This window comes from Phoca vitulina, unplaced genomic scaffold, assembly GCF_004348235.1.
Source record: "Phoca vitulina isolate PV1807 unplaced genomic scaffold, GSC_HSeal_1.0 scaffold49, whole genome shotgun sequence".
Lineage (NCBI taxonomy): Eukaryota > Metazoa > Chordata > Mammalia > Carnivora > Phocidae > Phoca > Phoca vitulina.
Genome location: NW_022589752.1, coordinates 888,812 through 911,537, shown reverse-complemented (window position 1 = coordinate 911,537; position 22,726 = coordinate 888,812). Strand labels below are relative to the sequence as shown.

The 22,726-nt window shown below is 32.8% G+C and overlaps 1 protein-coding gene across 12 annotated transcripts in view; it reads left to right on the top strand.

Annotated features, from left to right (window-relative positions):
- Positions 1-22,726, top strand: part of C2CD5 (C2 calcium dependent domain containing 5) — a 100,224-nt gene that overhangs the window by 43,287 nt on the left and 34,211 nt on the right. For 5 of the 12 annotated variants that reach the window (XM_032387479.1, XM_032387483.1, XM_032387475.1 and 2 more), the window contains 5 exons: positions 644-676; positions 6,062-6,170; positions 8,870-8,935; positions 18,293-18,407; positions 20,754-20,849. In XM_032387479.1, the coding sequence (XP_032243370.1) occupies positions 644-676; positions 6,062-6,170; positions 8,870-8,935; positions 18,293-18,407; positions 20,754-20,849 (419 nt within the window). The remainder of the gene's footprint in view (positions 1-643; positions 677-6,061; positions 6,171-8,869; positions 8,936-18,292; positions 18,408-20,753; positions 20,850-22,726) is intronic. The other 7 variants (XM_032387484.1, XM_032387481.1, XM_032387482.1 and 4 more) reach the window with 3 other exon arrangements.

Sequence of the window (22,726 nt, the reverse complement as noted above, 5' to 3'; positions counted from 1 at the left end):
TGTAGTTTCAGAGTCCAAAATTTATTTAAGGTATCAAAGAAATTTGTTTATGAATAATTAATTTTAATTTGGAATAATTCTGTAACTTTTTTGTTTTGTTCTCCAGTTTTTTATTAGAAATAGTCTATTTGGAAATATCCACTGAATGATGAAATCATTTCTCATCTTACCTTAAAATTATAATATATAGAAGGAAATAGTAGACTTTTTCCAGAAAAAAATATTTTAGTTAATTCTTGGGGTGCCTGGGTGGCTCAGTTGGTTAAGCATCAGACTCTTGATTTCAGCTCAGGCCTTAATCTCAGGGTTGTGAGATCAGGCCCGTGTTGGGCTCCATGCTGGGCATGGAGACTATATTAAAAAAGAGAAAAGAAAAGAAAAGGTAATTCTTTAGTGTGTTAATATATTTATATGCTGAGATTAGTTTTATGTCTGGCCAATCTCTTAGGGGTAAGAAATGCACAGATTCAGTATTTCTACAGATTAACATAAACAATGTGGTTATTTGGTATGTGAATACATCTCTTTTAATTATTATAAGTTTAATGTTTAGTTAACTATGTTAAATGGGAAAATAGTCAAAATTTTTGGATGATTTTTCTCTTTTTATTTTTTATTTTTTTGTATAAACTTCATTGCTAAGGGAGGATCGCCTCATAGGTTCTGTAGAAGGCGGGTATGTTTCTGAACATGTGTGAGAGCCTTTTTCTTGTATTGGTAGCTGTTGTAGTTTTAATCTTGATCATTTAAGTTTTATTTAAGCTTTAACAAATGTTGCCAGCTTTATTTTTTTTCGTAATGCAATTTTTAAAAATTTATTAGCATTATGAGGCTCATTTTTTTTTTTTCTACTTAACTAATACAGCGCATGATTATTTATATGTTATGTCAGTTATTTTAAGGCACAGTTCCATAGCTTTCATTGTGTCTGATTTGGAAGTTTATAAGCACTTACAGAATTTTCTTTTACATGTTCCATTTTATACTAGCATTAAAAAAAAAAGATGAAACAGTAAATACCTATAAAAGAATGCATTTTATAAAAAAAGATATTTCTTCTCTAGAGGTTAGCTTTTGAGAATAGTGTGTTTACAGATTCTGTGACTACAAACAATATAACAGTTTACTTTTTTTAGACTTTCTTTCCTGTGCAGAAAGTATCTGTATGCACTGTTTGCCTTTTAGACAAGGTTGTGGGGAGCAGAGCAGAGCTGAGCTGAGCTAAGCAGAGTGATGAGACTTTAGCGACACACAGTTGTTTGCCTTATCCCTTCCCAGGCAGCAGTTGGGCTTGAGCTACTTTCACACCTTGCAGGCATACCAGCTACTGTCATGCAAAAGCCCACTTAAACATTGGGACCATTTATTAAAACCAAATAGAGAAAGAGACTGAAAACACAGAGAAGAGGGTCAGGGTGAAGGTATGCCTGTTCGCTTACCTTTTTTTAGGCCAGAATACTCTTACCTCCTCCCCGCTCCCAGTTTTACATTCTCTATAGAGTTCCTTACATTAGGAGTATTTCCTTGTAATTGTCATTCTACAATTCACAGGAACAGAAAAACTGATATGAGATATGAGATTTTGCCTGTATCTTGTGCCTGTGACTTCATTATCTATATTAAGAACTTTTGAAAACATCTAGCTTTAAAAGAAGAAAAAAACTTGGGGCGCCTGGGTGGCTCAGATGGTTAAGCGTCTGCCTTCGGCTCAGGTCGTGATCCCAGGGTCCTGGGGTCGAGTCCTGCATCGGGCTCCCTGCTAGGCGGGGAGCCTGCTTCTCCCTCTGCCTCTGCCTCTCTCTCTCTCTCTCTCTCTCTGACTCTCATGAATAAATAAATAAAACATTTAAAAAAAAATAAAATAAAAGAAGAAAAAAACTAATCAATAAAAATTGTTTTAGATTTAGTTTGGATAAAATTTATGTTTTCAAATATGCTTTCAAACATTCTTAAAGTTTTGGACACATCACATTGGGTATACGTTACTAGATAATCTTTATGGAATTAATGGTAAAGATGTGGGAGAACTATAGTTTTCATTTACAACCTTGTAAAATCTGAGTTGGCAATATATTTATGTTACGTAACCCTGAGTAGTTACTTGAATTTGTGAGACTACCTCTCTGTCCTGGGTACACAATAAATAGAACAAACATCATTTTTAGCTTTCCCATTAACCTGTGGTTGCCATTAGTATGTCTTTGTTTTGGGGAAAAAATTTGTTTAGAAGTATGAAGAATTCTCCTCACATGTGTTCAGATAGGCCTTAACTCTGCCAAGTCGAATACTAGGTCAAGGTGAACAAATGATATACTTAATACCATTTTTATATTCATTTTTTAAAGATATTCATTTCTACCCCTTGCCACCCTTCATAAAATGTATGGCTTTTTTTTTTCTTGAGGAAAAGAGAAACCTTTTTCCAGCATCTTTTATTTAATGGGTTCTCAAGTAGCAGTTCTCAAAAATAAAAGTGTTATTTTTTTCTTTCACAAAATCCGTGAAAAATAAATTGACATGATCTTGGTAATAGGTGTCAGATGATTAGGAGATAAGATGTAGAGATAAAAATTTGATTAGATTTAGGTTCCACCTATGAACTATTTGATGTAAAGCAAATAGATTTATTTTTCAATATGACTCTTCTTTCACTTGTAAGAAAAATGAAGTTACTTTTCAGATGCTGGGATTTTTTTCTTCAATAAAGAAACCTAGTTGACTTGGTTTAACCTAGTATTTCCCAAATATATTTTAAAATGGAATCTTCCATGTGAAATACCTGTTAGTGATGACCACATTTTGGGAAACATTTATATAAAGCAAACTCTTTTGATAATTATGATGTTTTTAATAGTGGGGTAAAATTATACAATAAATCATAGTAGGAATCTGGCACGGAGTTTTCTTATGTAGAAAGTTGACTCGTTTCTTGGGATAATAAAAAGAATATTTGATTGAAAAAATAAACTATTTAAATATATTCTGAGAAAAATTCTATTTAAATGTTAAAAAATTACTCCTGTTGTGTCCCCAGATTTTCCGACTAGCCTGTCTTTGAACACATGGTATTAAATAGATTTATGCTGCATGCACTTGGCTTATTGTCAGAATATCAACATACGAATTCTTACCTAGTGGTACCACAAGGCAAGGCATTTTAAATATTAGGACTTTGCAGAGAAAATGGCTTCTCTGGTCCCTGAAATTCTCATCTAGGCATTGGAAACGGATTGGGCTTGGCTGATCTTAAGGAAGCTGTTCTTTTCAATGGAAGAGAACCTATAAAGTCATCAGGTATAATGATAGACTAGAGATTAAAACCAACTCCTTGTCTGTTTTAATCAGATATTTCAAGGAGCCAGATGATAAGGTTTGTTGCTCACATAGAGTCTAGGCACTCTTGACTCTCACGTTAGGGTATGGGAAAGATTATAAAGCATAGTTTTAAGATACTGTGCAGAGGTCTGGCACTCTGTAGGCACTTCATAGTAGTCACTATGTGATGGGGGTGGAGATGAGGGGTATTTAACAGTCACTGGTAGTCACTGGTGTCACTGGTGATGGGGGTGGAGATGATAGGTATTTTAGCAGTAGGTATCAGCCATAGTTCTTCTGAGAGAGTTATTTGAAGATGTAGTTTTGGTTGAATAACCATACCATTTTTATGTACTCCAGGTTAAATTTTGTGTGTTAAAGTAGGTGTGCTGATTGGACATATAGGACAGAGTTTAAGTTGGCAGAGTGGTCGTCTGCCTCTTTGGGCAGCCATTCCCCTACTTTTTCTGCTTATGACCACCAACTCTAGTATGATGCTTTCCCTGTTGTCCCTTTATCCCATCTTCTGGAATTTGGGGAGAAGAGTCAGAATCTCAAGCAGAGAAGTCATTTAGGTTAATTTTTATACCTACCTAAATTCTTATATGCAGATATTTTCCAATATGTGAATTTACCTAACTTATTTCTCAGTTTCAGAAGGAAGTACAGCTTTCCATTTAGCTTATAAAAATTTTATTTTCAGTGTCTCTTGTCCAGGATATTTAAAATGTTTAAGTATAAAGATTAAATGTACTTTTTTCTAATATGCTTCAGTATTTTGAGGAAATTTAAAAACTGTGTACTTAAAATTGAAAAAAAATCATAAAGGCCTAACTTAGGTAAGATATTTAAGTTTCTAATAGCATAAGCTTATTTGTATATGTCTCATTTAAAACTTATATTTAAAAAATTCAGGTGGAAATAAGGAGGTATTTTGACTAAACATTTTATAATTCATGTAAGTGAGATTCCCCTCCTATCCTCTCCCTTTTTTCTTTTTTGCCTGTCAGCTGGGCTAAACCTGTCTATTTCCATAGATTGGTTTTTGCTTTTTTTTTTTTTAATGTAGCCCAGGTTTTTCTTACCCTTGTTAATTTTTTTTTTTTTTTTTTAAAGATTTTATTTATTTATTTGAGAGAGAGAGAACACATGAGAGGGGATAGGGTCAGAGGACGAAGCAGACTCCCTGCCGAGCAGGGAGCCCGATGCGGGACTCGATCCAGGGACTCCAGGATCATGACCTGAGCTGAAGGCAGCCGCTCAACCAACTGAGCCACCCAGGCGCCCTTACCCTTGTTAATTTAAATATTACTTTTAAATTCTAACTGAATTTATTTCTAAATTCTCTATATATTTTAAACTATATCTTCATGGGTTATTGAAGTGTGCAAGACTGTTTGCCTTTGTGCTAAATGACTCCAAGTTGCTATGCTTTGTGAATTATGCTTTGGTGAATTTGTATTCTCCATGCTTTAAGCAGCCAGTCAGTAATCTTGCTGCTTTTAATGTGCCTGCTTAGTATTCTGTATGTCTTTATCTCTCAGCTTTTGTTTGCTGCATTTAAACTGCTATGGTCCAGAAAAAAAGATACTGCTAGACTTTAAAATATGTTCCTAAAATTATATGTTTATAATTGCTGTATGGCATAGTATGGATATGATCTATAGGGATTTCTTATGAATCAGGTACATAAATTTTAGTACTTGGAAGTATAACAGTTCTTTTGACTATTGAGAGTTTTGTTTTGCTTATTTTCCACCTCTCAGTTATGTTCTGAATAGCTGAGGCTACTGGCAAATGACTTCTGGTTAAGTGAGCTACATTAATCATATAGCCAGATGAGGCAGATACTAAATTTCCCTTGCTTGTATCCAATTTTGTGTAATATGAGAGGCCTCTATATTTGGAGAGTCACAAGAGCTCCCCTTTCTTCCTGGGTGCTATTTCAATGAATTTCCTTTCTCTGTTTTCCCATTTCCCTCTTACCTCTAGATTGATGAGATTGATGTCCTTGAGAGAGAAGGGGAGAATGAAACTTGGAAGAACTTGTGGAATTTTATTTCCTCCCTTGCTGTCATCTACATTCTTCTCCCTTTTCCTTAATACGCATTTATGTACTTAAAATTTTCTCCAGCTGACCTGGTGTTGATAGAGTAGATAATCTTACACAGCTATTCTCTACCCACTTCAGCTTGGTATTTGCCCTTTGCTTTTCCCTGAATCTCTTAACCCACACTGTTCATTGTCCCACTCCTCCCTCAGTCCCACATTCTTGTAGATCTCTTGCACCAGGCCTTCAGAGTCTTTACCAGTAGCCTGGAATTGGTGTGTGTATGTGAGGAGGATTCTGCCCCACTGAGAAGTAGACTCAGAGTAGAAGAGCAGGGAATCCCCACATCTCACTGTGAATTTGCATCAGAGTAGGAGATTGAGAGGAAGGAAGATGTGTTCAAAGATCTTAAATTGAAACTCTGAGAACCTTTTTTTCTCATTGAGAATTGATAAAAAGAGTGTTTGGATTCTGTATAACATGATGTATATGGGAAAATGGATTAGGAACTCTAAGCATCTAAGAGAACATTTAATTACAAAGCAAGTGTAATGTATAACTGGTAGCCTTTTGTTAAGGGATAGGATTCATATCTCATAGTATGAATATAATCTGTTGGGATCAGGCTTTTTAACAAGCAAATTTTTTGTACTTTGCACATGATCAGTTATATTTTTCCCCCTTTATTTTTACTAGGAATTTCCATTTTTTACCTTGACGGCATTTCCTCCTGGATTTCTCGTGCATGTTGGGGGTGTTGTTAGTGCACGCTCTGTGAAGCTTTTGGATCGTATCCACAATCCTGGTATGTTCTTTAAAAGTTTGTTTTCAGTGTTTCACTTACTTAAACTGCGGTTATTAAGATTGATTTTTATAATTAAAAAAAATCAAATCTATCCAAAAAGAGAAATGAAAAAGAAAGTATAAACTGGCATGTTGCTTTAAGTACTTGCAGTAATCCTAATTAAAAATGATCAAATAAGTAGAAGTATTATTTTAGTTAGCTTTTTATATAAAACAAACAAATCTTGATTCATTTTTTTGGCCAAGGCATCACTTTGAAGGAATTCTTAGGTAACTTTTCAGTCAGCTCTTTTCTTTGATCCAGGCAGATAACAAATTTCGCAATTTGACCATTGTGGCCATTATCTTAAGATGTTAATTCTTTTCACTAGCAATAACTCTTTGTAGATTATTTTAGTAATTTTCTTATTCCTAAAAGAAGTATTCCTTTGAAATGTAATTATAAACATTGTGTAGTGTCTAAGAATTAAAAAAAAAATAGTGCTGTCTGTGCATTCTTGGTTTCTTTTCTGAAGCTGTTTGTTCTATATAAGTGAACAATGAACAAGTAAGAATAGTAGCTCACTTCTTTAAAACATGGGGCCATGATTGTAAAAGAAGAAAGGCATCAAATCAATCCCAATATCGGGCCCTTGGATTAGGAATGTTTGATGGTTTTTCTAAATCCAAAATAAGCATGGCAAGTGTGGTAGAAACTTTCCATATGGTGTGTGTTCTTGCATCTCTCATTGACTGGATTCCCAGTAATTTGCTCAAGGCACTTATTTTTTGATGACATACTAAAAAAGCTGAAGTTATGTTAGTATTCTTATTTGGCATATATACATACATATTTTTGAAAATTTTAAATTGTCACTTTCAATAACCTCTTCCTGAGGCTTGTACTGACAGCTACAAAAAGAGTAAAACACTTTGAAATTATTTTATGCAAAACATTGCAGATAGTGATTTTGAGGTTACAGAGCATTACCATTCTTTTAAGTTAAAAAAAATTTTAATCCGTGCCTTGCGGTTTGATGTCTTTTCAGTTAATAATTCCAGAGAAGCAGGATGGAATTTTTCCCAGAGCTTGAATGAGATTTCAGAAGAGGAATAGTAGCTAGGATTATCTAACTCTTAGAGCTGAACAAATATATCTTTTAAGCATTAGTCTTCTCTTTTTCTTCTCTGGTTTATTATTTTTTTCTGCTGTCATTTTTTCTAATCAATTTAAGATCTTTTCTTCATGTAGTATTTGTATATTCTGTAGTAATTAAAGGCATATTTAGACTCATGCCAGTTTAATGTATTGAGACATTGGAGACTCTTCAAGTTCCATATCTTTGTGTTTAGGAACTTGAATTATTTGGAAAGTGCAAGGAAATACTGAGTTTTAATATACCTGACATTAACTGTGTGACCCAAGGCTTGTTACCTGCGTTTCTTTGGACCATTGACTCAAATATTTTGATAGATGGCGCCTACTGATAAGCTCCAAAAATGGTTTCAGGAATAAATTTAACTGTTGATGTCTTCTGTTTACTGAAAACATTTTGATTTTATTGTTGCTTCCATGCACTCTGAGTAAGCTATAGAGTCTGGGAGAACAAAGGTTACTTAAATAAGTTTAAGTAGAGAGCTGTATTTAAAATCCTATTACTTTTTACAAAAAACCCTTTTTTGGGGTTTATCATACTTGCCAGTTTGTTCTAGTGGTGTGATAAATGTAAGGATCCAGGCCCAGGGAAGAATACCGGAATCTTTATTAAAGAATACATTTTGTGTATTGTAATTATCAGCTTATCCATTCTCTTCTTTTCCTCCCCTTTCAGAATATTTTTTTCAATTCACATGTAGGAATTCTCAGTTACTAATGTACTTATTTCCCAAAAGATTATGGGCGTATAAATATAAATGCTTTTAATGATATATAAGTTATATTTTAATTTTGTTTTATTTTCAGTTAAATACAAATCAACTATATATTCTAATGGTTTCAATATTACATTATTTTGATACAAAAATCACATTCTTTGGGTTGTTTTATATATGTATTATGCATTAAAAAAGGAAGATTTTCTTAAGAACATTTTATTGATGTTCTTAATATTTCATAAATAATTATTTATGAAAAAGATTTAATTTGTTGAAAAAAGCTGAATGTTAAAACAAAAAAAACCCTCTAGATTAGCATCTACCATGATGATGTATTAATTTTATGACACTGAGTTACTCTGCTGAGAGAAACTTAAGATGGATTGAGATGCATGTGCTCTTAAAAATGCTGTATTTGCACTCTCAAATGACTCTTGCAGTTATTTTTTGTCTAGTGAAAATGGGAAATTTTCATTTTACACTGAGTGTAGAAGGAATAAAATCTTATTTTAAAACCACTACCACCTGCTAACTATGGATTATTATTTTGGAGTTAGTTCTTTTAGAATTTTCTCTTTTGTTAAATATTAAACCACAAGGAAAAGAATGGGGTGGTTTTAAAAATCAAAGTCATTATCTTAAACAACTAGACTTTAGTTAATGTTAGATTATGATAGCATGCTCCTTCTCTTTCTATTTCTACTTCTTATTAACTCTGCTGTCTGTGTCTTTCCAGTTCCTGTCAAGTGGTATTGTCAATTGTGTTCTTGTTTGTAGTGTTTTTTTGTTTTTTTCCTACTATTCTGCACCTAAAACTGATCTACTAATTTGCTGTTTTGAACTCAGCCTTTGTCGGAATTATGGGTAACACAAGATCTTACAAACTGCTAGACTGGAATAGTTTCAATTCAGGTATTTTGATGGTCATTCAGTACTACATATGCTGACAAAAATTATGGCAGCTCAGTGAAGTTTTTAGAAATGTTCTAGATTAAATAGGTTTAATGTCAATTCAGTTATACAGGTACATTCTGCAGTACATATGTTATAACTCTTATAGTTTCCATGGAAATGCAAATATAAAAATGTGTTAACTAAAATGAATTAACCAAAACCATAGAAATACCATAAATTACAAATGGCTTTTGTTAGGTGATTAACTTTCAAAAACCTTAATTTAAATTATATTTATTACATTTTTGACAGTTTTTCATGTCAGGTAAATAACATAGGCATTAGCTTTACGATTAAAGAAATATTAATTGTTAATTAAATGGCTAGTTTGATAAGCTTAAAGTATGTTTAAATGTTAATTTAGATTTGAATATAATATATTTAGTATTCTATAAGTACTATAAAATTGTAACTATTACCATTTTTATTTATAATTCCAGAAGTGTTTCAAAAGTTGGTAAGTAAGACCAGATTTGGAGGGATTAACGGCTTTCATAAGCTCCCTTCCTTCCCCTTTCATGTGAGAATATAATTTTTCTTTTTAAGTAATTTTACATATGGATATAGTTTATAGCTTTTAGAGAAACTAAACTAAGATAACTTTACAGCTGATGATGTGGTTTAGAGTCAAAGCCAATTTTTCTTTTTGATAAAAGTATATTCTTTTAATATAAATATGTAAATTTTTGTGTTATTTTTGGAATTAAATAATAAAACCATTTTGATTCAGTAATAGAAGCTGGTATTTTGCCTGAAGGATTTTACCAGTTCTTTGTGTCAGAAAGTATATATCTATTTATAGAAAAACAAAAACACCAAGAGGCTCAGCATTTTAGATAATATCCCATAATCTTTTCAATATTGTAAACTTTTTTTGTTCTTAGGAGTCCAGGATGTAAGTTCTGATGTAAGTAATGCATGTTTGACTATGAAGTATCTCATGTTCATCATGCAGATTTACCTAAGTTCAGTCTAGTAAACAATCTGATCAGGTCCAACGTTTGCAGATTTAGACTAACTTCAATTGGTAAATCTTCAGGGAAATTAACTCTAACTCCTATCCAAGTTTTTGCCGGCATGTTATCACATTGATTAGAATTAAAATAATCATTTTTAATGTAATATGTTATACTTGGTTTTTAGTGAGAAAAATACCCTGCTGGATTCATTTAATAAAAATAAGAATATATTTTTAAAATGTAGGCAGATTAGTGTATAGGAAGTGAAAAAGCCTAATTATGTAAGAAAAGGACGTTGGGAATAGACTGATCATTAATAATTTAAGGAGCTTAAACGTTGTCAGGGCAAAGATGTTTAGGGTGAGATGTGTGTTAGATGAAAGAACAGTCTTGGAAAGTAGACAAGAAGTTAAATCTTATAGATATAATACTTTGTCCCGCATAAGCAGAACTACAGAATTTGGCAAGGAGAAACATGGTTGAGGAAGCAGTATATCTTGCCATCATTTAAAATAAAGTCAGGTAGTGAGTGTATGAAAAAAAGATGGATATAAGTTACAGAATATTAAAAGAATATCAAAGATGACTTTCAGTTTAATGTTCTCATAGCTCTGTGCTTTTGACTGAGATATTAGAATCTTTATGCTAACAGTACTATTCAGAGATCAGGCTGATTTTGATATTAGGTTAAGAAAAATAATGTGGTAATTCTGAAATATAAAAATGTAATATTTGAAAAATATATTCAAATCATTTATGTATTCTTCTCTGTGATTAAGGAATAAGTTAGCCATTGCTGTCCTGTATTATTACCATAGAAAATCATGAATTGGCCACGTCAGTAAGAAAAATAATTGTTGGTATAATTTTTATTAATGTTAGAAATTGTTCATCAATACTGTATTTTCTGGATTCTCTGACACCATTTATTATGTGAGGTATCACCAATTTAATAATAGCTTTCCAAGAGAAAAGAGAAACATTACCATATTTAGTATATTGATTAATTATTAGACATTTTTATTTCAGAAACATTAAAGTGTGGAAAGATATAAGAACACGTTTTTATCACACGGTAGTATTTCATGAAATATGATCTATCGTGCAAGCATTTATTAGAACTTATTTTGTGCCATATGGTTTGCTAGATGATAGGTGTGCGAAGATGCCAGTCTCCCTGCTTTCACGAAAGTCATATTCCGGGAGGTTAGAAAAAATATGTTAATGGTTTACTGTGTGGTGTGGTATGGTGCGATATAAGATACAGAATTAAAGAGGAAGGCGTGATTAACTACGTGGCAGGGAAGCTTGGAGAGGTAATTCTTGAGTTTAGTTTGAAGGATATATAAAAGATTCACACAGATTTTATATTTCAGACAGTGTATTTGGAGGCATATTGTTCCATCCCTTGAATGTAGTTCTGAAACTTTAGTAGTGCATTGCAAAACAATATCCTAGCCATTACCTATTTGATGATGTTTACATAGTTACTTCATACCCATTGTTTGCCACTGAATACAGAATGTCTTTGTTAGTTCAACTTTTTTTGTGTATTTCCCTTTTTCTCCTGCTTTGCTGTCTTAGGTTGTGTTAACTACAGTGAGAGAAAATATTTTTATATAGCAGGAAGAAGAAAACTCAATTATCTGAGCATTTATTTTAAAATTACTTTATTACCTTTTCTTATCTTGCTTCTTATGTTTCTGGCCTGGTAACAGACTTTGAGAAAGACAAGGATGAATCTTGCTGCTAGAAAGGAGGAAGCAGCATTTGCAGATCTTGTGTATGATATGCCAGGAATGGGCTGCATATCCCGCGGTCACATTTGTATTAGATCATTGATTATAGAATGGAGAATGGATTTAAAGGCAGCAAGCCTAGAGACAGGGAGGCCAGTTGGTTGACTGCAATACTCCTGGCCTGGTAAGTGACCTAGGATTTGGTGGTGATAGGAGAGCTAAAGTTTATAGAGCCCTTACTATGTGCCAGGCACTCTTCCAAGTGCTTTATGATAGCAGGTCATTTAATTCTCAAAACACAGCTCTGAGATAGGCATTTTTCCTATTTTGTGGTTGGGCAAAATGAAACATAACAATTTTCCCAAAGTAAAATAGAAATTTGTTGAGCTACAGTGTGAACCTAACTACTCTGGCTTCAGGGCTTACATTCTTAACATAAATTTAGAAAATATTTAAAATGTAAAATCAGCAGGACTTGGTAATTAGAATGTGGCAAGTCAAACAGTCTCTTAGCAACTTTGAGCTGAGAGAAAGATAGATTAGGATTATCCCACATAGCTACAAGTCTAAAATCCCAGTGAGCAGTTGAATCCTATCTTTTGGAAACCCAAGTATATTTGAAAATTGAGTTGTAAAAATATTTTAAGAGTAGATTTTAAAAGTTCTAGCTCATTGTTTCTTAAATGGCTATGCTCTTTTTTTTTCTTTCTTTCTTCTGAGTTTACCACTGAAAGTATTTCTGAATAGCCTATGGATATAATTTTTAATTAGGAATAGTCTCAGTGTAGTTGAGAAAAATTTATTATTCTTTTTTCATGTAGGATACGTGTGAGCTTAGATATTTTTTCAAGAAGTCACAAGAGGAAATAATAAAGTAGCTATATAAAGTGATTTGAAAAAATGCTAGTTTGAAATAGCTTCCAAACTTAGACAATATTTTTAAGAGTGAATGTTTTAAGCACTGAGTTAGTAAAACTTGTTTACTTTTATTTATTTACTTGTTTAGTTTTATTTTTTTTTTTTTTAAAGATTTTATTTATTTATTTGACAGAAAGAGAGACAGCGAGAGAGGGAACACAAGCAGGGGGAGTGGGGGAGGGAGAAGTAGGCCTCCCACTGAGCAGGGAGCGGGGTTGCTGGAGCCAGATGCAGGGCTCAATCCCAGGACCCTGGGATCATGACCTGAGCCAAAGGCAGACACTTAATGACTGAGCCACTCAGGCGCCCCAAAACAGCTTGTTTAAAACTAGATAACTTTTGTTTTTGAGAATATTTTACAAAGTTATATTTTATTATTTTATTATTTTAGATTGTAGATTTTAGGACATATGCTTAAGATTTTCTCAGTCTTATAATAAATGAACCTTTACTAGTGCTAAGGGAAGCTTTACATTAGTGGTCTGAATTTAGAAAATGTTACTCTTTTTATTTAGTCATCTGAATTATAGTTGTTTAGAAAATTTACTTTGGGGTTAAAAATTAATAATCAAAACCAAGAAAAAATAAGTATAATTATTACTTTAAACATATTTTAACAAAATGAGTCAACTGATGTATAAGGAAATATTTATAGAATACACATATCATTCTGATAATCTACATTTTTTTTTTTCAGTTTTAAGTAAAAATCTTTTATTCAGTGGATGTTTGTGGTGTGCCTACCATGTCTTGAGCATGATGTTGGGGATTGGGAACATGATTGTTCAGCCAGGCAGACAACCTGTTTATACACCCAGTCTAGGCTATTTCTTATACTATTTTGCTGTGTGTGTGTGTGTGTGGTAGTGGTGGTGGTGGTGGTGGTGGTGGTAGTAGTAGTAGTAGTAGTAGTAGTAGTAGTAGTAGTTAAATGGAGAGAGGCTTTCTTGGAACTTGAATTCTACTGATTTGAGAGGTACTCATGAGCAGACATGCAGAACTAAGCCTAAAGTAGTTAAACAGCTTTTGGTTTTAAGAATTTTAATAAGGGTTTTAGGAAGTAGGTATATAGAGTTCAAGAGGGCATAAATATAGCCATGTATGATGTGTGAGCTTCTCTTTATATGTAATGTAACATATAAATGTAATAAATAATCTTCTATCTATAGTGTAACTGGATATTGACTACTGTCCATTCTTTATTATCTGTAAAAAAAAGTGAGATATGTAATTTCCTTAATTTTGAAATTTTACTCTTTATATATTATCTAATATAACTGGATATTAATTACACTATTATAATGTGACATGTAAATATAATATATAACTTTATATATATAAAGAGGTAAATCTCACAGATAAGGAGTAATTATATATCTGACTTATTTTATAAATAGTGAAGATTCCAGTTTGATCTAACATGGATTATATCCCAGCTACCATCCTAACATCCCAAATTACTGATGGCTGCTCTGAATTTGCACATCATTTCCTCCATGATGGGACTGTTCTTCCTAGGTTGGTACTGAATCCGTACCTAGTTTGAGACTGTATGCACACTTAAACTTGAACTCTCTAATTTCTGTTTCATTAGGGGAAATTTATCTTCTTCAAAAGGTTGTTTTGTGTTGGAATAATACTTTAAGGTATTTAAGAATGTGGCTTTCTTATGCTGTCCAGTAACAAGATAGATTATCATTGTATTAAAAATGTTTATTTGAGCCCACCTAACACTTGATCTCCTCTTGTTTATTTAAAAATTAGATTGAATAATTGCCCATTTCCTTTTTTTCTTTAAGTCAGATTAAAAGAGTCTCAGTGGCAGAATTATTCTCTTCCAGAACTATGTAAAAATAGAATTAAATTGAACACTTTAGGTAGTCAGTGTTTCTTAGTTGCAAGTGTGTGATTGCCTAAAATCTCAAAAGGATTCAGTTTTATAAAGGCATATTATGTTGAGTTGTCCACTTCTTCACTTTCTGAGATATAAGCATTTATTTTCATTTTAGGAATCTTTACCAGTTTCACCTGCATTTCAGAAATAAGATAAAATGTTAAAAAGATGGCAAGATATCAAGCTATGGCCATGCTCTAGAAAAGTGACAGTAGTAAAATGAATTAATTGTGATACCAACCCAAGTGTGCAGGCATTACCTCTAAAAGAAGCATCAGTGAGGTATTGACCTACAGCCCAGTTCATGACTACAAATAAAAGGATATATTAAAAGATTTGTGGGGCACCTGCCTGGCTCAGTTGGTGGAGTATGCAACTCTTGATCTTGGGGTTGTAAGTCCGAGCCCCATGTTGGGTGTAGAATTACTTAAAGATAAAATCTTAAAAAAAAAAAAAAAAGATTTGTGATATTATCTATGAAGAGTTTTGACCCATAGGAGAAAAACATAATATAGTATGAAATATAATTTATATAATAAATAAATTTTAATATCTTCTAAAATGAGGTCTTTTTTAAAATTACAAATAATTCTATGGATTATTAGGAGGAGCATGGTGTTTAAAGTGAAGATATTTTTTTCTTGACATCTCTGAAATGTTGATTAATTGCACCTTCACATCTCAGCTGTATTTCCTTCAAATGACTAAGTTGTATTCAGTTTCATGAGTGGCATGTATAGTTGCCATAAATTTTTAAGCCATACTCTTTGTTTTGCCTTTTATATGAGTATGGTAGATCCTCAGTTTTGACTTTTGGAGAGTGAATAAAACAATTCAAATTCAACTAGTGTGTTTCTTAGAAGAATATAGTTAACAGTTTTTTAAGCTTTAAAAATTCTATTATAGGATTAAATATGGTGATTTTTCTGAATTTTCAGTTATATAAGTTAGGCTGAATCATTACCATGTGAATAGTCTCTGGCTCATCTCTGGCATAAATATAGTATAGGCTTTGAAGATAAATTTAATTTTTTAAATATTAAATAAATTGATTATTCTTAATTTTATTTTAATTAAATAGTCCCTAAATTTAATAGCCCACAAATTCATTCTTTGGCTTCTTGCTTACAGTTGTAGGTAATTATTGTTAATTCAGTTCCTAGTTTGTGATGAAGTGCTCCCTACTGTATGCTTGCCTTGCTTTCACCTAGAATCTAGGGCCATTACTTTCTGTAACCATTTCAGTGAGCTGCCATAGTTTTCAGTCTGTACTGTCACCTGATCCAAGCATGCGCCAAAATATCCACTGTTTCTGGCTCCTGTCTGCTGAATCTGCTTTGCAAAACCCTTTGTTCTCTGAGCTTTTGCTTAAGCCAAAACCAAAATTTAACAAATTCTTTGGAGTGTGGACATAATGCCATTTGCTTCCTTAGCTCCCATGTTATGTAACTCTTTAGCTTTTATTAAACTTGTAAATACTTTATTAAATACAACAATGGCATCCCCATGTGCAGTTGTGTGGCTCATGTGTCAAAATAAAGGCTGCTTGTGAACTTGTCAGAAGAATATGAATGCTCCACTTGCGCTGCATTCAGCTTTTTATTTTGTTTATTATTTTCTTAAATCAGCCACTTATTCTTTCATAGTTTTTGGTTTAATTATCTGATTATTTTATGTGTTATACCAAGGTAAGTTTGATGTAAATAAACTTTGTATTCTATGTGGTTATATGTATTTCATAGTAATTATTATTACATACATTTCCATTTAGACATGCTGGCCATTTCTAAATAAATATATCCTGAACTTAAAATAAGTAACTTCCTCCATTTTTTTGAAATAAATTTAAAAAACAATGTTATGGATTACTTTCTGTAAAATTCAATTTAAAACAGAAAGGCTACCATGTATTACTTGTGCCACAGATGTAGGCAAATCTAATGTGAGAAAATCTGTTTTGATAGTATACAGTTATTTGCTTTAGCAAATAATATTTTAAACTCCCAGAAAGGTTTAAAAAGTAAATAGCAGGTTCAACTAGTGTTTTTAAAGAAAAGTTAAACTTTATTTTACACAGTTTTTCAGGGAAAATAGTTGTTTTCTAAACTGAGATGTATTTCTATTATTATTTATGATACCTGTTTTCAGAGAATCATGAATAATTTGATAGATTGAGCAGCTGCTTGAATAAGTTTTTGTCTTATGTTAAAAATTCCCTTATTAGGAAAGGAAGACGTTAAATAGATACCCAAATTGGTCTGGGAACGTGTATGCCTAAAAAAAGGGAATGGATTTGATAGTGTATTTGTGCTGTTAATGTCTATATTTCAGGGGGAATATGAAGAAATTCTTTAACATAATGTATGTGCAAAATAGGGCTACCTAATTGCCTTACACATTTCTTAATTCATAATATTGATTGCTAATACCATGTTGTAGTCTTTTCTATTTCTCTTCTTTCTTTATTTTATCTCATCCTTGGATCTTTTCTTCAGTTTCCTGGTGTCTGCATTTCTTTGTTTTTTTCTGAAAGAAAGTTTTAGTGTAGCTCTGTCTTGGATCCAAAACTTTAATACAAGAACTGGCTGGCATCATTTGTAGCTCTGGCTTTTATCTCATTTCTCCCTTTTGCTGGTCTCCTCCCTGTGGAGGAAACAAAATCACATCATAGGAATGTCAGCTATAACAAGCCTTTTAACCTTTCTTTATTTTGCTGTCTTCAGTATTTTACTAGTGAGTATAATTCCAATTATTCTACTTATTTAAAAAACATATTTTGAAAACTGGATATGTACTGAAATTCAAAAACGCAGTTTTTGGATTGTTTGATTTTCAGTTTTAATAGTGTCTTTTATGTGGAAAATTTACAATAAGAGGTTAGCCTCCTATTTAGAGTTAGATTAAGTTTTTTCTATCCCAAATTGTTCCCAAATGAAATTTGCCCCAAAAAGAAACATTAGAATATGCTCATTATAGACTGATTTGCACATAAATGTTACTATAATTTGCAGCTGCTCTTCCCCAGTGGTTTGCAGCCACATGCACGTGATTAGGCCATATGTGTGCCAGATGCTCCATTTATAATGCCCATTACAAGCAGTGTTGGACTCCCTGTGGTAATAAAATGCAATGCGGTGATTCTGAGGCATTTTCTTAATTACAGAACCATACATGAAGTTACAGTGTGTTAACTGAAATTAACCAGATTATTTGTCATAATCTTTAAATGTATTTGCTTTTTTTATTTTAAATTGGTTAGTCCCTTCATTTCTTGTTACTTTGCTTTAGGACCCACAAGGATGGCTACATGGCTTTCTCTTTTTTAACATTGACAAACCTTTGCCTTGGAAAGAACCTAGAATATAGTGGGTTATAAAAAAATAGGTACCAGGAAATGAAATCAGAATTTAAATTAAATTTATGGATATGACTCAAAATGTTCACTGAGCAAGGTGAGTGAGACACAGAATATCCTCTCAGTTTAGGATTAGAATCTGGAAACTCTGGGTCTACATTTTAAGTTGTATCTAATAAAATACATCCCTGAAGTAATAAAGCAAATAGAACTACTTGGTTTATTTTCTGTCACTCAAGTTTAAAATGTTAAACTTTTTGAGAAGTAACATTAAATTAAAATGTTAATAAGCATTTTGAGAAGTAACATTTTAAACATGTGAAGTTAGTTTTAAAATCTGTTATAGACCAGTATGTCTTTGCCTTCCAGAGTATGTTTATTTTAAACATTTCTTTATCATATAGACAATGTGCTATTGAGTAGTGAACTGATTTAAAATTTATTTTTCAGATGAACCAGAAACTCGAGATGCGTGGTGGGCAGAAATCAGACAAGAAATAAAATCACATGCTAAAGCATTAGGCTGTCATGCTGTAGTGGGCTACAGTGAATCAACTAGCATCTGGTAAATGATAATAACTTGATTTTCTAGATGCTGTAATTTACAGATTGTCATCTGAAAGGGTAAAAGGTTTATGCAAGTATAGAAAAAAGAATTGTGGCGTGACCTGGGAGCATGGGCTTTGGAGTACATCAGACCGAGGTCCATGTGCCACTTTGGCCACTTAATTGCTGTGAGACTTTGGAAAAGTAACTACTCCTCTGAGCCTCAATTTCTACGTTGAAATGGAGTTAATGATCACTTATCAATTAAGATTATTGAAGAATTAAATGAGAATTGATACTGGCACATAGCAAGTATTAATTCTAGGCCAACTTTACTCCACTTTGTGACCCTGCTAACTCCTTCCTCTGGGATATTGGGACCCTTGATCTGTTGTAAATGAACACCATTTTTCTTTAAAGTTTGTCTGTAAGCTCTTTCTGCCTTCTATTACTAATTTGTAACATAAATTTCTCCTGCCAACACATCATCCTTCCTATCTCTGCCAAGTTAGGAAGGGACTTCCGTACTCTTACTCTGAATTCCTTTTTCTCCTACCTTTCGTTTGAATAACCTCTCTTACTTTAAAGTCCTTGCCATTCCACAGTTTAGACTTTTCTACTTCCAAAACATTCTCCCGCCTTTCTTAATTCTCTGCTATCTCCACCAGTTGAACATGATTACCCTCCTTCTAACAGCTTGACCTTAATGCTTTCTCATTCTCAAGTCTTCCTCTATCCCCACTTAACTTTCAACCACATTTTGGACTTCATTATTGCTCAAAACTGTTTGCCTTTAAAAATTTGAAACTATAAAATTTCACTCTTGAATCACAGCTTAATATTTTCCACCCACCTCATTTGCCCATTTACACCCAGTTTATTTTGACCCTTACCTTAACCAAGACTTTGCCCAGTTCCTTACTCAGGTTCTGATTTAACTTTCTGACTGCCATTGATGAACCCTATTTTCAACCCCTTGAAAAGTTTATAACAGATAACATCTAGAAACTGACCTTCTGCTGTTTATTTTTCCACCTATTCTTGGATAATTCTTACTGTCACCTGTTACCTGGGTAATTCTTTTATGCATATGGTGGTCTTTATTGTTAGAGAAAAATGATTAGACTCCAGTAAATGTGGACATTACAGAGCCAAGCCATGCTGTTTCATCTTCTGAGGGCCCTTTCTTTTGCCGACCATGTATGATATTCTTGCACCTTTCTGTCCCCAGTGTAGCTATTCTAATTGTGTTAAACTAGTAATTTGTTATGCTTATCCTGCCTTACTTCCCAATAGATAGTTTTGGCTCATTCATAGTTTTAGTGTCATAGCTTTCAGGTCCTAAGGTTATGGTCTTAAAAGACGTAGTTTTTTGTTTTTTGTTTTGTTTTTTTAAGATTTTAATTATTTACTCAGAGAGAGCAGGGAGAGGGGTAGAGGGAGAGAGAATCCCAAGCACACTCTGCGCTGAGCACAGAGCCTGACTCGGGGCTCGATTCCACGACCCAGAGCTCATGACCTGAGCCGAAATCAAGAGTCAGTTAACCCACTGAGCCACCCAGGGGCCCTTAAAAGACATAGTTTTTGCCATCAGATTTCTCAGTGCCCACTTTAAACACTTAAAAACCTGGCCTCTCTCTACTAAATCACAGATCAAGTGACCATTTCTTTCATGTCCTTTCAGGCTTCTGGTCCATTTATACTTTGTTTCCATTATTTTGTCCTAGACTGCTACTTTTCTCATTTGCTTTGGGTGATTTTATTCAATAATTGTATTGATTATTTAAAATTAGGTGATATGTAATCAAGAATTCCAAAGAATTCTTTTGAAAATCACTTTTTGTCATACATATAATGATGTAGTTTAAGCTCCATTTAGTGTATTTTGGATATTGTTTGTTTCAGATACCTTTTGTTAGTAAGTTTAAATTAAGCTATAGCAATATTGACATTGATCATTACATATTAAGCTTTTAAAGTAATTTTAATAAACTTTAACATGCATTTAAAGAGTGCTTTAATACAGTTTTATGGATTATTGCTGAATTCAGCAATATAATTTGTTACTACTTTTATTTTGAAACATTCCAGTATTTATCAGTTTTACCATATTTTAAAGGAATTTACTGTCATTAATATTATACTTTATCTTTTATACCTTTTAAGTAATAATTCTTGCCCTTTTCATTTTAATAATTATTTCTATTTTTTATCCTAGAGTAGGAGATAATCCTATGATATTATTAATATTTAGTAGTCTAACTTGATTTTAAATTGTCACCCTTATAAACACTTTGATATTTAACATTTTCCAAAGCTAGGTTGCCTGAAGATATTAACTATTTTATATTCTTTTCTTTTATAGTGAAGAGGTCTGTATTTTATCTGCATCCGGCACGGCAGCTGTACTCAACCCTAGATTTCTGCAGGATGGCACCGTGGAGGGCTGTTTGGAGCAGAGGTTGTCATGGCAGCCTGGCTTATTTTCTATAAGGGCAAAGAAGGGAAAAGTTGACTTTTAACTTTAGAGCCAGGATAGTTCTGTATGAGGGTGGGTTACTGTGGTGCACTATAGAAATCAGGACCAGTGTACTTTACTGCTTTTGACCTAACCTGTAGCAATAGAGAAGTACTGAGTTCTGTACTACGTGACACACCTTACTATAATTTTCCTAGTATCTTGATAAATTACATGTGTGACTCTCAAAGAATTTCAAGTATATATTTTTTTGTTTGTTACACTATAGAAATAATTTTTTATTTTTTCCTTTCCCTTTGTCTTACCTCTGAAACAGAAAAAGGTCATGAAACAATTTGCATACAGAAAATTTATAATTTACAAAACAATCAAAACACTATATTGTACCAAAATTATATATAAAAGTTCCTGGAAAGTGAAGTGTAACTTTAATGTTTGTGAAAGAGAAAGTAAAAGTGAAATTATTAATTTGAGATTAAAATGAGATTACTTTTTAGTTTATTTATTCATCCCTTAATCTGTTGGCTTCCATAAATGTCAAAAATACTTTCCATAAACAGATGAAATTATCAAATATACATACAGAAAACTATTAGTTTGGTGCCAGAGTATACCTGGATAATATAAATTTTAATTACCCCTTACTCCACTGTATGCATATTTGCTTTTTTTTTAGTATAAATTTGCAAGTCTCTGTATAACAAAGATATTCTAGCTCAGGTAGGCAAATAGAAGACCTTGGTCAGTTTCTTCTTTAGCTTGTATTAAAAATGGATTTTGACCGTAATATATTACTGAGCATTGAAAGTCATCATAAATAGGAAAATAGAGGTGTGGAACATTTTGAAGTATGTTAAAAATCAGAGTGTTCTGTTGAGAAAACTGCCTGCGGGTGAGTTGTCCCAGTGCTGCAACATAGTTCTGACACATGTCAGTTGATTTCATTCTTGAGTAGATAGAAGCCTGATTTAACAAATGACCTTTCCCATGCAGCTTGATTATTTTGGTATTGTGGCTTGGATGGATACAGTGAATTCTCTTATATGGCAATCTAGTGCAACAGATACCATCCCTATCTGTAAAAGAGGAAAATGTCTTTTTTTCTTACTATAAAATTATTTCTGCTTACTAGAGAAAATTTGAAAAATACAGGAGAGTGGAAGGAAGAAAACATTCTCTGTGATCTCAGTATTCAAAGACAGTCCCTTTTGTATATTTCATATTTAAAATGCTTTCTTAAATTTAAATACTTCTATTTTTATGCCTATGATATTACATCACTTAAGTTCAAATTTCTGTGAGGTGTTTAGTTAAAAATTGCCCCAGTTTTCATCCTTTTATGCCCCTTTGTAACTCGTGGGCTTTGGTTCAAACAACCTGACATTAGAATCTGAAGTCTGCTGCTTAGTATTTAGTGTTACTGAATAAGTTACTTAGTATCTCAGGTTTGTTTCAGGCCAAGAAGAACTAGTTTTTGTTACTGTTTGCTGCATATTACATTGGGGGGGGGTGGTGTTTAGCTGTGTGTTCTTATCTTCAAAGAAAATGAGCCTTTCTGGGTAGATATTATTATTCTAGTTTTATAGAGGAGGCTCTGAGAAGTTTAATGACTTGTGCAAGGTCACACAACTTCACTTAGAATCTGTTTGATTTTCCTGTTACTTTTAATATACCAGAATGCCATCTCAACAATAAAAGAATAATACCTGGGATTGATTAGATTTAGAAGGTTATTGTGGATATTCAGTGAAATAATGTGTATAAGAAATTTGCAGGAAGCCTGACTTCTAGTAGATACAGTATGAGTTTCCTTTCTCCTTTTTAATTTGTCCACTTGACAAGCTTCAACTTCTAACAGG